Source organism: Piliocolobus tephrosceles, chromosome 21 (genome assembly GCF_002776525.5).
Source record: "Piliocolobus tephrosceles isolate RC106 chromosome 21, ASM277652v3, whole genome shotgun sequence".
NCBI classification, from domain to species: Eukaryota; Metazoa; Chordata; class Mammalia; order Primates; family Cercopithecidae; genus Piliocolobus; species Piliocolobus tephrosceles.
Genome location: NC_045454.1, coordinates 12,321,030 through 12,334,982, shown reverse-complemented (window position 1 = coordinate 12,334,982; position 13,953 = coordinate 12,321,030). Strand labels below are relative to the sequence as shown.

At 50.8% G+C, this 13,953-nt stretch overlaps 1 protein-coding gene across 4 annotated transcripts in view; it reads right to left on the bottom strand.

The window, feature by feature from the left end:
• Positions 1 to 4,938: 4,938 nt before the first annotated feature.
• EML2 (EMAP like 2) overlaps positions 4,939 to 13,953 on the bottom strand; it is a 35,230-nt gene continuing 26,215 nt past the window's right edge. For 3 of the 4 annotated variants that reach the window (XM_026457349.1, XM_026457348.1, XM_026457350.2), the window contains 7 exons: positions 13,634 to 13,701; positions 12,778 to 12,866; positions 12,474 to 12,571; positions 11,833 to 11,920; positions 10,342 to 10,437; positions 9,280 to 9,410; positions 4,939 to 5,327 (listed from right to left, as the gene is read on the bottom strand). In XM_026457349.1, coding sequence (XP_026313134.1) covers positions 5,202 to 5,327; positions 9,280 to 9,410; positions 10,342 to 10,437; positions 11,833 to 11,920; positions 12,474 to 12,571; positions 12,778 to 12,866; positions 13,634 to 13,701 — 696 coding nt within the window. In that variant the 3' untranslated portion in view covers positions 4,939 to 5,201. The remainder of the gene's footprint in view (positions 5,328 to 9,279; positions 9,411 to 10,341; positions 10,438 to 11,832; positions 11,921 to 12,473; positions 12,572 to 12,777; positions 12,867 to 13,633; positions 13,702 to 13,953) is intronic. The other variant, XR_003309987.1, reaches the window with a different exon arrangement.

The window sequence follows — 13,953 nt, the reverse complement described above, 5'->3', positions numbered from 1 at the left end:
CACTCCAGCCTGGGCAACAGAGCAAGACTCTATCTCAAAGAAAAAAAAAAGAAAAAAATACACTGTTTTCAGGGAGTGAACAAATGAATGATAAGTGCTCCTAAAACATTAGCTTATTTTTATTTTTGACATTACATCTTTCATAAACTAATCATGAGAATTCATTATCAGTCAAGGGACCTCAGATAGATGTGGCATACAACACTAAAAAATGATAGCTGTCAGGGTTTGATTTTTTTTTTTTTTTTTTTTTTTTTTTTGAGATAGAGTCTTGCTGTGCCCAGGCTGGAGTGCAAGGACATGATCTCAGCTCACTGCAACCTCCTTCTCCTGGGTACAAGTGATTCTCCTGTCTCAGCCTCTGGTAGCTGGGAATATCAGCATGTACCACCACACCCAGCTGTTTTTTTTTTTTTTTTTTTTTTTTAGTAGAGACAGGGTTTCACCATGTTGACCAGGCTGGTCTCGAACTCCTGACCTCAGGTGATCTGCCCACCTCGGCCTCCCAAAGTGCTGGAATTACAAGCATGAGTCATGGGGCCCAGCTTGTTTTTTGTTTTTTTGAGACAGAGTCTTGTTCTGTCCCCCAGGCTGGAGTGCCATTGTGCCATCACGGCTCACTGCAACCTCCACCTCCCAGGTTCAAGTGATTATTCTGCCTCAGCCTCCCGAGTAGCTGGGACTACAGGTGCGTGCCACCACACCTGGCTAATTTCTGTGTTTTTAGTAGAGACAGGTTTTCACCATGTTGGCCAGGTTGGTCTCGAACTCCTGACCTCAAGTGATCAGCATGCCTTGGCCTCCCAAAGTGCTGGGATTACAGGCGTGAGCCATCGTGCCTGGCTCTTTTTTGTTTATTTTTAAATTAAAATTAAAATGTAGGCCAGGTATGGTGGTTCATGCCTGTAATCCCATCACTTTAGGAGGCCAAGGCAGGGGGATCACTTGAAGCCAGGAGTTTGAGATCAACCTGGGCAACATAGCAAGACTCTGTCTCTACAGAAAAAAAATTTATTTTAACTAGCCAGCTGGGTGGTGGTGCGTGCCTGTGGTCCCAGATACTGCGCAGGCCAAGGTGGGAGGATCACCTGAGCCCAGGAGGCAGAGATTGCAGTAAGCCAAGATCGCACCACTGCACTACAGCCTGGGAAACAGAGAGGGAAAAAAGGGCAGTCAAGCTCTGCGGCTCATGCTTATAATCCCAGCACTTTGGGAGGCCGAGGTGGGAGGATCACTTGATCCCAGGAGTTTGAGACCAGCCTGGACAACAAAGTGAGACCCCCATCTCTACAAAAAAAAAAAAAAAAATTAAAAATTAACCGTGATTAAAATATAAATGTAATTAAAAATTACATTTAATTAACAATTAGTCTCAAAAAATTTAATTTAAATGTTCAGATCTTAAGGGAACAATATAAGGAATCCTGAAAATTGGATATACCATGTAATTAAACACCCAAATCAAGACTCAGGATATTGGCCAGGTGCGGTGGCTCACATCAGTAATCCCAGCACTTTGGGAGGCTGATGTGGGCAGATCACTTGAGTTGAGGAGTTCAAACCAGACTGGCCAACATGGCAAAACCCCGTCTCTAGTAGAAATACAAAAATTAGTTGGGTGTGGTGGCGGATGCCGGTAATCCCAGCTACTTGGGAGGCTGAGGCAGGAGAATTGCTTGAACCCAGGAGGTGGAAGTTGCAGTGAGCCGAGATCGCGCCATTGCACTCTAGCCTGAGCGACAAAGCAAGACTCCGTCTCAATAAATAAATAAATAGTCTGGGTGCAGTGGATCATGTCTGTAATCCCGACACTTTGAGAGGCCAAGGCAGGTGGATCAGCTGAGGTCAGGAGTTCGAGACTAGCCTGACAAACATGAAGAAACCCCATCTCTACTAAAAATACAAAATTAGTCCAGCATGGTGGCACATGCCTGTAATCCCAGCTACTCGGCAGGCTGAGGCAGGAGAATCACTTGAACCTGGGAGGTGGAGGTTGCAGTGAGCCAAGATCGTGCCATTGCACTCCAGCCTGGGCAACAGAGTGAGAATAACTCAAAAAATAATAATAATAAAAAAATAAATTCTGAATGTTCATTGGTGGGCTTACGGTCCCCTTCTCTTTCTGGCTTACCCTAAATTTATGCTGAGACTTGATCAGGGTCCTGGAGGGAAGCAAGTGGCCAGTCCCAAGTTTAACTGGGAGCGTTTTTGGGCAGTTTATGGAGGGATGGGCAGAGTGGAGAAAGCCACAAAGGATGGGGTGGCACCAGGGGACCAGCCGAAGTGGGCACGAAGCCATCGCCAGCCTAGGGCAGAAGGCACAGGGAGGGAGTCTATTACTGTCTCCAGGGACTGCTCGAGTTCCCAGAGGAGCTGCGGCTCAGAGAAGGGGAACCACAGCCACTGTGAGTGCAGGATGCAGGGAGGGGCCCAGGAAGCAAATACTCTGACCTCTCTCCACCGACCCTGCGGATAGAGTTTGCACATGGCATTCTCCCAGGGCCCCAAGCTAGGGAGGGAAGGCTGAGAGTGACCCTGGGGTGGAGGAGGGTCACGTGGAGAATCACCAGCACTTTTCCAGAACTTTCTTGGTGCATTTTTCCATGCAGGTCCAAGTCTGGCCACGAGGGGTCAAAAGAGCACCCAGATTCCCAATGAAAGGGCCGCTTTGGCAGCGCTGGGCCACTTTCCCAGAACCTGGGCAATGGGGAAGTGATGAAAGGTAGGTAGTGAAGGGATGAAAGGTAGGGAGTGAAGGGAGGAGGAGAAGAGGCTTTGACCCAAGAGCAGCAGAAAACTGTCTTCTAGACCTAAGGGTGATAGGATAAGGCTAGTGTAAACTCCATCCACGGGGTCGGTGGAGAGAGGTCAGGGTACGTTCACTTCCTGGGCCCCTTACTGCTTCCCTTAGTCCCACAGTGGCCGTGGACCCCTCCTCTGAACCATAGCTCCTCTGGGAACTCTGCCTGTGCCTGGAGATGGGTAACAAATTCCCTCCCTGTCCCTTCTGCCCTAAGGGTTGTGATGGCTTGGGTCTCACTGGGGCTGGTGTCCTATCTCCAGCAAAACTCTGGTCACTACTGGCTGAATAGGAGTTCTGCAGTGGACAAGTTCAGAAAGGGAGGGTTCAAATAGCTGGTGCATAAGACAATGTGACTGTAGAGGGTGCTGGCTTTTAAAAAAGTGAAGGATCAGCCCGGGTATGGTGGCTCATACCTGTATTCCCAGCACTCTGGGAGGCTAAGGCAGGCAGATCACCTGAGGTCAGTTCGAGACCAACCTGGCCAACATGGTGAAAACTCTTTATTAAAAAATACAGGCTGGGCATGGTGGCTTGCGCTTGTAATCCCAGCATTTTGGGAGGCCGAGGTGGGCAGATCACGAGGTCAGGAGATCGAGACCATCTTGACTAACACAGTGAAACCTCGTCTAAAAATACAAAAAAAATTAGCTGGGCATGGTGGCAGGCGCCTGTAGTCTCAGCTACTTCGGAGGCTGAGGCAGGAGAATGGCATGAACCCAGGAAGCAGACCTTGCAGAGAGCCGAGATTGCGCCACTGCACTCCAGCCCGGGTAACAGAGTGAGACTCTGTCTAAAAGAAAAAAAATACAAAAATTTGCCAGGTGTTGTGGCAATCACCTGTGTTCCCAGCTACTCAGGAGGCTGAGGCAGGAGAATCGCTTGAACCTGAGAGGCAGAAGTTGCAGTGAACTGAGATCATGGTACTGCACCCCACCCTGGGAGACAGAGCAAGACACCATCTCAAAAAAAAAAAAAAAAGTTTTATTTTATGTTATTTTAATTTTCTTGAGACAGAGTCTCACTCTGTTACCCAGACTGGAGTGCAGTGGCGCGATCTCGGCTCATGGCAACCTCTGCCTCCCAGGTTCAAGGAATTCTCCTGCCTCAGCCTCCGAGTAGCTGGGACTACAGGTGCCCGCCACCACACCTGGATAATTGTTTTGTATTTTTTAATGGAGCTAGGGTTTCACCACGTTGGCCAGGCTGGTCTGGAACTCCTAACTTCAGGTGATCCACCTGCCTCAGCTTCCAAGAGTGCTGGGATTACAGGTGTGGGCCACCGCACTGGGCCAGAAAGTTTTATTTTAATCCAAGTTAGAGCAAGATGGTTTCTATTGCTTGCTTCCAATGAAGACCTAAAAACAATGGTCCCTCATCACAAGCACTGTAACACACTGATATGGTTTGGCGGGGTCCCCACCCAAATCTCATCTTGAATTCCCAGGTGTTGTGGGAGGGAACTGGTGGGAGGTAATTAAATCTTGGGGCAGGTCTTTCACATGCTGTTCTTGTGATAGTGAATGAGTCTCACAAGATCTGATGGTTTTTAAAAGTGGCATTTTGGCCGGTCACGGTGGCTCAGGCCTGTAATCCCGGCACTCTGGGAGGCCGAGGTGGGAGGATCACGAAGTCAGGAGATTGAGACCATCCTGGCTAACATGGTGAAATCCTGTCTCTACTAAAAATACAAAAAATTGGCTGGGCGTGGTGGTGGGCACCTGTAGTCCCAGCTATTCAGGAGGCTGAGGCAGGAGAATGGCATAAGTAAACCCGGGAGGCAGAGCTTGCAGTGAGCCGAGATGGCACTACTGCACTCCAGCCTGGGTGACAGAGCAAAACTCCGTCTCAAAAAAAAACAAAACAAAAAATGAGTGGCGTTTCTCTGCATGAGGTCTCTTCTCTTCTCTACCGTCATGTGAGCTGTGTCTTTCATCGTCCACCATGATTGTGAGGCCTCCCCAGGCACATGGAACTGTAAGTCCAATAGACCTCTTTTTTTTTTCTTGTAAATTGCCCAGTCTCAGGTATGTCTTTATCAGCAGCATGAAAACGGGCTAATACACTAATACACACACACATCCATACACATACACAACTGTGTAGGCACACACCATACAAATACACAGACCCAGACACACCATAGTGCACGTGTCTTTATTTCTGGATGATATAAAAGAAAAAACTTAAAAAACACCCCAAACCAAACACCAGTGGATCCCCAAAGCGATGTGATTCCCTCATCCCACCCGGATAAATAGAGACTTCTGTCAGTCTACCCGCCCGCCCCCATAAACCCCTCTGCTATAGACATACTCTGGGTATATATTACTCTACACGGCAATAGACATCTCCCGAAAATAGAATTCCTGCCCTGACACCTGACTCTTCCCTGGCCTCATCAGACCACCCGCCACTGTAGCACACTGGTGTCCTTGCCCCCCGTGGTCAGGGCCATGCTGTCATCCCACAAGAAGGCCACATTTGTCACGTGGCTGCTGTGTCCACCGTACTTGTGGCTGAGGGCCTGTTACAAGGAAAGAAGTAAGTGAAGAAAGGTCAGTGGGGACAATGCCACTCCATCATGGTCGTCTTGTCTTGACCCAGTTCTTCTCTGCTCTTCCTCTTTTTTTTTTTTTTTTTTTTTAAATCACTTAGGTTAGAGTGAAGTCACTGAGGCATGAGCACAGCTTCAATGCAGCCTCGACCTCCTGGGCTCAAGGGATCCTCCCAACTCAGTCTCCCGAGTAGCTGGGATCACAGATATGTGCCACCACACCTGGCTAATTTTTTTTATTTTCACAGCGATGGGGTGTCCCAATGTTGCCAGGGCTAATAAGCTCTTGAAGAACCAACGGAGGCCAGGTGCGGTGACTCACGCCTGTAATCCCAGCACTTTGGGAGGCCGAGGCAGGAGGATCACAAGGTTAGGAGATCAAGACCATCCTGGCCAACATAGTGAAACCCCGTCTCTACTAAAAATATAAAAATTAGCTGGGCGTGGTGGAGCATGCCTGTAAATCTGAGCTACTTCGGAGGCTGAGGCAGGAGAATCGCTTGAACCAGGGAGTCGGAGGTTGCAGCGAGACGAGATTGTGACACTGCACTCTAGCCTGGCGACAGAGTGAGACTCCATCTCAAAAAAAAAAAAAAAAAAAAAAAAAGAACCAACAGAAGAGCTGCGTGTGGTGGCTCACGCCTGTAATTCCAGCACTTTGGGAGGCCGAGGTGGAGGTGGATTACTTGAGGTCAGGAGTTTGAGACCAGCCTGGCCAATGTGGTGAAACCCCGTCTCTACTAAAAATACAAAAAATTAGCTGGGTGTGGTGGCACACACCTGTAGCCCCAACTACTTGGGAGGCTGAGGCATGAGAATCACTTGAACCCGGGCGGCGGAGGTCGCAGTGAGCCGAGAGCATGCCACTGCACTTCAGCCTGGGCGACAGAGGGAGACTGTCAAAAAACAAAAACAAACCCACAAAAAACCCAGCAGGGCAACTGAATTGGTTTATTGAACAAGTTAATGGCATAAATGCAAGAAACAGCATGCACATGGGGAAGGCTGTTCTACATGCTGAGATTTGAGACATAAGCAAATGCAGTTTGGACCCTGATTCAAACAAACCAACCGTAGACGGCCAGTCTGGGGCACATCAGGGACATGTGAATATGTACTGGCTATGAGATCATATTTAGGAATTGATGTTTTGTTTTTGCCTCCCTAGGGATGAGGCATATAAGAAATTAATGTTGCCGGGCGCAGTGGCTCACGCCTGTAATCCCAGCACTTTGGGAGGCCGAGACAGGCGGATCGCCTGAGGTTGGCAGTTCAAGACCAGCCTGACCAACATGGAGAAACCCTGTTCTCTATTTAAAAAATACAAAATTAGCCAGGCATGGTGGCGCAAGCCTGTAATCCCGGCTACTTGGCAGGCTGAGGCAGAAGAATCGCTTGAACCCAGGAGGCGGAGGTTGCAGCAAGCTGAGATCGGGCCATTGCACTCCATCCAGCCTGGGCAACAAGAGCGAAATTCTGTCTCAAAAAAAACAAAAAGTAGAAGAAGAAATTAATGTTAATGAGTAGGAGTGGTCAGAGGCTTGTGGATATGTAAGAATTCTTCTTCTTCCTTTTATTATTATTATTATTATTATGAGACAGTCTCACTCTTTTGCCCAGGTTGGAGTGTGGTGGTGCAATCTCAGCTCACTGCAACCTCCACCTCCCAAGTTCAAGTGATTTCTCATGCCTCAGTCTCCTGTGTAGCTGGCATCACAGGCGCCCACCACCACCCACGACTCATTTTTTTGCATTTTTAGTAGAGACGGAGTTTCACCATGTTGACCAGGCTAATCTTGAACTCTTGACCTCAGGTGATCCGCCTGCCTTGGCCTCCCGAAGTGCTGGGATTACAGGCATGAGCCACCGTGCCCGGCCACAATTACCCTTATTTTTTTAGACACAGATGCTCAATTTAGAGGGCTAAAAGATAACCTGTGTTTTTGTGTGTGTGGTGTTTTTTTTTTTTTTTTTTATGACAGAGCCTTGCTGTCGCTCAGGCTGGAGTAAAGTGGCATAATCTTGGCTCACTACAGCCTCTGCCTCCCGGGTTCAGGCAATTCTCCTGCCTCACCCTCCCCAGTAGCTGGGATTACAGGCATGCACCACCAGGCTTGACTAATTTTTGTATTTTTTTTTTTTTTTTTGAGACAAAGTCTTACTCTGTCACCCTGTCGCTCAGTGTGGTGTCGCTCAGTGGAGTGCAGTGGCGCAGTCTTGGCTCACTGCAACCTCCGCTTCCCGGGTTCAAACGATTCTCCTGCCTCAGCCTCCTGAGTAGCTGGGATTACAGGCACCTACCACCACGCCCAGCTAATTTTTGTATTTTTAGTAGAGACGGGGTTTCGCCATGTTGGTCAGGCTGGTCTCAAACTGCTGACCTCAGGTGGTCCATCACCTTGGCATCCCAAAATGCTGGGATTACAGGCATGAGCCACCACACCTGGCTACATATGCAGTTTCTTAAAACTACAGACCAGGACAGGTGCTGTGGCTCATGCCTGTAATCCTAGCACTTTGGGAAACTAAGGTGGGGAGGATTGCTCAAGTCCAGGAGATCAAGACCAGCCTGGGCAACAGGGACCCTATCTCTATCAAAAATACAAAAATTGGCCAGGTGTGGTGATGCATGCCTGTAGTCCTAATTACTCAGAAGGCTGAGGTGGGAGGACCACTTGAGTCCAGGAGGTCAAGGTGCAGTGAGCCGAGATTGTGCCATGCCACTGCACTCCAGCCTGGGCAACAGAGTGAGACCCTGTCTCAAAAATAACAAAGAAGAGAAAGGAGAAAGAAGAAACAAATGAAATAAATATACCAAATTTGGTAATAGTTGAACATGGGTAACAGGTACAGGAGGGGTCACTGTACTAGTCTTTCTGCTCTTATGCATGAAAATTTCCTAGGAAAATGCTGAAACAACCCCTCTTCTGTTAGAACCAGAGAATGGTAAAATTAACGTCCAGCTTTTTTTTTGTTTGTTTTCATCTTTGTTTTGAGACAAAGTCTTGCTCTGTCGCCCAGGCTACAGTACAGTGGTACAATCATGGCTCACAGCAGCCTCAACCTCCTGGGCTAGCAATCCTCCCACCTCAGACTTTCTTGTAGCTGGGACTACAGGCATGCACCACCATGCCCAGCTAATTTTGTGTGTTTTATAGAGATGGGGGTCTCACTTTGTTGCCCAGGCTGGTCTTGAACTCCTGGCCTCAAGCGATCCTCCTGCCTCAGTCTTGCAAAATGTTGCAATTACAGGTGTGAGCCACTGCACCTGACCTTGGCCTCCCTTAAAAACTTGTAACATCTGGTTGTATATCCTGTGCCCAGATACATAGTAGGTGCTCAATAAATATTTACTGAGTTAACAAGGATAAAAGAACCAAAGAGCTCAGAATTGCAGTTGCTCAGAATTTTCGAGAACCACGTCTTCGGCTGGGCACGGTGGCTCACGCTTGTAATCCCAGCACTTTGGGAGGCCAAGGCGGGTGGATCACGAGGTCAGGAGATCGAGACCATGGTGAAACCCTGTCTCTACTAAAAATACAAAAAATTAGCCAGGCGTGGTGGCGGGCGCCTGTAGTCCCAGCTACTCGGGAGGCTGAGGCAGGAGAATGGTGTGAACCCGGGAGGCGGAGCTTGCAGGGAGCCAAGATCACACCACTGCACTCCAGCCTGGGCAATAGCACGAGACTCCGTCTCAAAAAAAAAAGAAAAAAAGACAGAACCACGTCTTCAGCATGGCACACTCTGAAATTCATCCACCTCTGGGTTAAGAAAGGCCCTTGGGATCAAGACCACTGTCCTCCTTGTACAGATGGGGAAACTGAGGCTCAGAGAAGGGGTGGGGTTGGACCAGAGCTGCCTGAATCTTGTCCCCACCCCTGCTTGCTACCCCTGTCCACCCCCATCTCCCCAAGGGACTCACTCGAGGCTGACAGCATGGGTAGCTAAACAGGTGAACTTTGCCAAAGTCATCAGCTGAAGCCAGCAACTTCCCATCATGGGAGCGGGCCACAGCGTTGATATCAGTGCCATCCGCCCCCTCGGACCAGATCCCTGTGGGCAAGATGGAGGTAAGTTGTAAGATGTCAGCTGGAGCCAGGGACTGCCAAGAGGAGCAGACTGCCACTCCAGCCACCCTAATTTGTTCTGACCTAGCCTGTATCTATCCAAGGATACGACTCAGAATGACCTTCTTAAAATGTGAATCTGAGCCTGCCCCTGCTCTGCTCAAAACCCTTCCATGGCTCCCTGGTGATCTTAGAAGAAGATCTATGGTTCTAAGCCTCAGCGGGCCCCATGCACTGCTCCAGCCTCACCCCTCATCAGTGCTCCCGTTAAACTCTGCAATGATTTGGCCACCCTGCCTCCCTGCATTTCTCCGAATGCCAAGCTCTGTGTCACGCCTGGGCTTTTGTATGTGCTATTCCCTTTGCCTAGAGACTGCTTTCCTTCTTCACTGCCCTGGAAAGTAACTCCTCATCCTCCAGGTCCTAGCTCAGATGTCTCCTCCTCCAGGAAGCCCTCCCTGATTCCCTCTAAGACTAGGCCAGATGCCCCACCCTGGGTTTCCCTGTCCCAGCCCTGCTCACTCTGGGTCATCACTGTCTGAGAAGTCTGCCTCCCCAGCTGAACTGAGAGCCCCAGGAGAGCAGGGCCCTCAGTCGTGGTCACTGCCAAGCCCATGGCAGGCACAGAACTGCTCAGGGAGTACGTGTTCGCTGATTTCGTGCCTGAATGAATGGGTGGCTAGGGCACCGGCAGTGTGGTCTCTCCTGGCCAGTTACCACGCCCATTTGGTTTCACTTTATTACAGCTCTAATCAGTCATCTACCCTACCCTTTCCTCTTACACAAACACAGCCCACATGCAGTAAAGGAGTGAGCTTCCCACACTGCAGGTAAGCAGTAAGACTCTGGAAACCACCAGCATGGATGTCTCTCAGAACTCCTGTCCTCAGTGAGACCTCTCTCATTCCAGAACTCACCAAACACCCCAAACCCCAGGACACAAGTAGCTGTGGCCCACTCCACGTTCCTCACAGCATCTGCACTGGTGATCTGCTTACAGGTAGCTGGGTCCCCTGGGGCAGAAAATGGGAGGAGACATTCAGAGTTGGAAGAACTACGCAGTAAACCCGTCCCTTTCTTAGACAATGGGAGCTGAGGTCCAAGACAGAGGAGGCTAAGGTCCCAGGGCTCATTCCACCTGTCAGGACTGGCTGAGAAGGCTGCATGCTGGGTCTTCACAGCCAGCAGCATAAGCGGGAGCATCTGCTTTGAAACCTGCATCTGGCAGGGCGTGGTGGCTCATGTCTGTAATCCCAGGAGGCGGCATGAGCCACCGCGTCCGGTTGGATCACCTGAGTTCAGGAGTTTGAGACCAGCCTGGCCAAGATGCTGAAATCCTATCTCTACTAAAAATACAAAAATTAAGCCGGGCGTGGTGGCTCATGCCTGTAATCCCAGTACTCTGGGAAGCCGAGGCAGGCAGATCACCTGAGGTCAGGGTTTAAGACCATCCTGGCCAACATGGGCAAACCCCGTTTCTATTAAAAATACAAAAAAAAAAAAAGCTGGGCGTAGTGGCAGACACCTGTAATCCCAGCTACTCAGGAGGCTGAGGCAGGAGAATCGCTTGAACCTGGGAGATGGTGGCTACAGTGAGCCGAGATCACACCACTGCATTCCAGCCTGGGAGACAAGAGGGAAACTCCATTTCAAAAAAAAAAAAAAAAAATACAAACAGAAATATTAGCTGGGCATAGTGGTGTGCTCCTGTAATCCCAGCTACTTGGGATGCTGAGCCAGGAGAATGGCTTGAACCCGGGAGGTGGAGGTTGCAGTGAGCCAAAATGGTGCCACTGCCCTCCAGCCTGAGTAACACAGTGAGACTCCATCTCAAAAAATAAAAATTAAACAGCTGGGCGCGATGGCTCACACCTGTAATTCCAGCACTTTGGGAGGCCGAGTGGGCGGATCACGAGGTCAGGAGATTGAGACCATCCTGGCTAACACGGTGAAACCCCGTCTCTACTAAAAAATTAGCCGGGTGTGGTGGCAGGCGCCTATAATCTCAGCTACTTGGGAGGCTGAAGCAGGAGAATCACTTGAACCCAGGAGGCGGAGCTTGCAGTGAGCTGAGATCGCACCACGGCATTCCAGCCTAGGGGACAGAGCAAGACTCCGTCTCAAAAAATATGTAACAATAATAATAATAAATAAAAATTAAAAATTTAAAAATGTAAAAAAGAAACCTGCATCCCTGCATCCTACTCATCCAACCAGAAAGGGGAGGAATTGACTAAAAGTGGGGTACACCAGGGGGAAAATAAGCCAGTAGTCCCTGAATTCCAAATCAGAACCAGCCTTGAATACTAAGGGAGCGAGACCTGAAGCCCCTGCCTCCTGTCCCAGAATTCAGGGAAGTCTGCAAATGAGACGGAGGAAGAAATGTCTCTGGGTCCCGGAGAACTCACAGTACAGAATCTCATAGTCCCCGGAGTTGGTGACAAAGCAGCTGCTGTCCTGGGCCCAATCCAGGTGGGTGATAAAACTGGAATGGCCCTGCGGGGGAGGGAAGGGATAGTGTTAGAGCTGCAGAGGGCGGAACCAAGGAGAGGGGGACACGATTAAATCAGGAAAGTGGAAGGTCAGATACAGAGGTAGGGCAAGAACACAAGGGAACTAAAGGAAGGATCCACAGGCCTTTGGAGTGTAGGGGCAGGGCCAGACTACTGTGGGCGGGGCCAGACTGTGATGGGCAGGGCTAGACAAAAAGCACTTAGAACACGATGGGAGTTTAGAACAGGTGGGCAGAGCTAGACACGGAGGAGCTGGCTTTGAATGTGAGGGGCGGGGCTACACAGAGGGGCAGTCTCGGAACGTGAGGGGCGGGGCTACACAGATGGGGAGCTTAGCACGTGGGGGCGGGGCTACACAAAGGGGCGGGCTTAGAACACACGAGGTGGTGAATGTGTGGGCGGGGCCAAGACTCCTTGCTCTGATCAGGGCAGTCAGTTGAGTGTTGAAAGCTGCGCTCCCTTGAGGTAGAAAATTGGTTAATTCTGCACCCCCTGGGCGGGGTGGCGGCGCGGGCTGGGGGCCACTGCCCACTCACCGAGCACTTGCCCAGGCGGCTGACCTTGCGGCCGCCCTGGTCCACCGTGTACACGTACACCAAGTTGTCGTGGGAGCCCACGGCCAGGTACGCCCCGTCTGGGGGAGGGGGAGGGGGGCTATGAGGAGGCACCCAGGCTCTGCCCCCTCCTCGCCCAGACTCAGCCCCCTCAACAGTCCCCAGCTCCATCCCCACTGCATCCCTCATAGGCCTCCCTTCGAAGGCTCCACCCCTCCCCCTGCCAAGAACTCTGAGCCTCTGTCCCCTGGCCCTGCCGCTTGGGTGTCCCAGGCCTGCCGCTTACCTGGGGAGAATTTGACCACTGAGATCTGTTCATTGCCGTCTGTGTGGATAGCCACCAGGTCATGGGTCTCCGTGTCCAGCAGCAGCCATCTTGAAGGAGAGGGCGTGGTGGGGGGAGGAGGGGTGAGATGATCTGACAGAGAGGGGCCGCAATCTGTGGGGTCTGAGGGAGGGATCAGAAAGACCCCAGAAAAGATCTGGGCTGGGCACGGTGGCTCAGGCCTATAATCCCAGCACTTTGGGAGGCCGAGGCGGGTGGATCACTTGAGGTCAAGAGTTCAAAATCAGTCTGGCCAACATAGCGAAACCCCGTCTCTACTAAAAATAGAAAAATTAGCCGGGCGTGGTGGCGCATGTGCCTGTAATCCCAGCTACTCGGGAGGCTGAGGCACGATAATTGCTTGAACCTGGGAGGCAGAGGTTGGAGTGAGCTGGGATCGTGCCACAGGACTCCAGCCTGGGCAACAGAGCAAGATTCTAGCCCAAACAAAACAAGGCCAGGTGCAGTGGCTCACGCCTGTAATCCCAGCACTTTGGGAGGCTGAGGCAGGTGGATCACTTGAGGTCAGGAGTTCGAGACCAGCCTGGCCAACATGGTGACCCCCCCCCCCCGTCCCTACTAAAAATCAAAAAAAATTAGCCAGGCATAGTGGTGGCCACCTGTAATCCCAGCTACTCGGGAAGCTGAGGCAGGAGAATCCCTTGAACCTGGGAGGCGGAGGCTGCAGTGAGCCAGAGGAATATTGAGGGATCGGGGCTCACTAAATAGTAAGATTTGGGCAAGTAGGAGAGAAGGAAGAAGGGCCAGTTACCCAGGGAGCAGAGAAGCCCTCCCGAAATGCCCTCCTCAGCTTTACCTGCCAGTCACTGTACCCACAGCCAGGACAGAGCCACTGGGGTGGAAGCCGGCTGAGCGGGCAGGGTCCTGAGAAGGGAGAGAGAAGAGGCAGGGCTCAGAGCTGGGGCCCCCTGTCCATCTGGCCATTCTCCTGCCTCAGGGCCAAGTCTAATCTTGGGATGAGGGCTCTCCCCTCCCTCTGCTGCCCTTTGGGACACCACCACCCCAGACACCATGGCAGCCATTCCTCTTTCCATTCCTGTAACATGTTCGCCTGAACAGAAAACATTCCTCCTGTCACCACTGTCCCAGGATCCTTCCTTCCTCCTAAATTCCCAC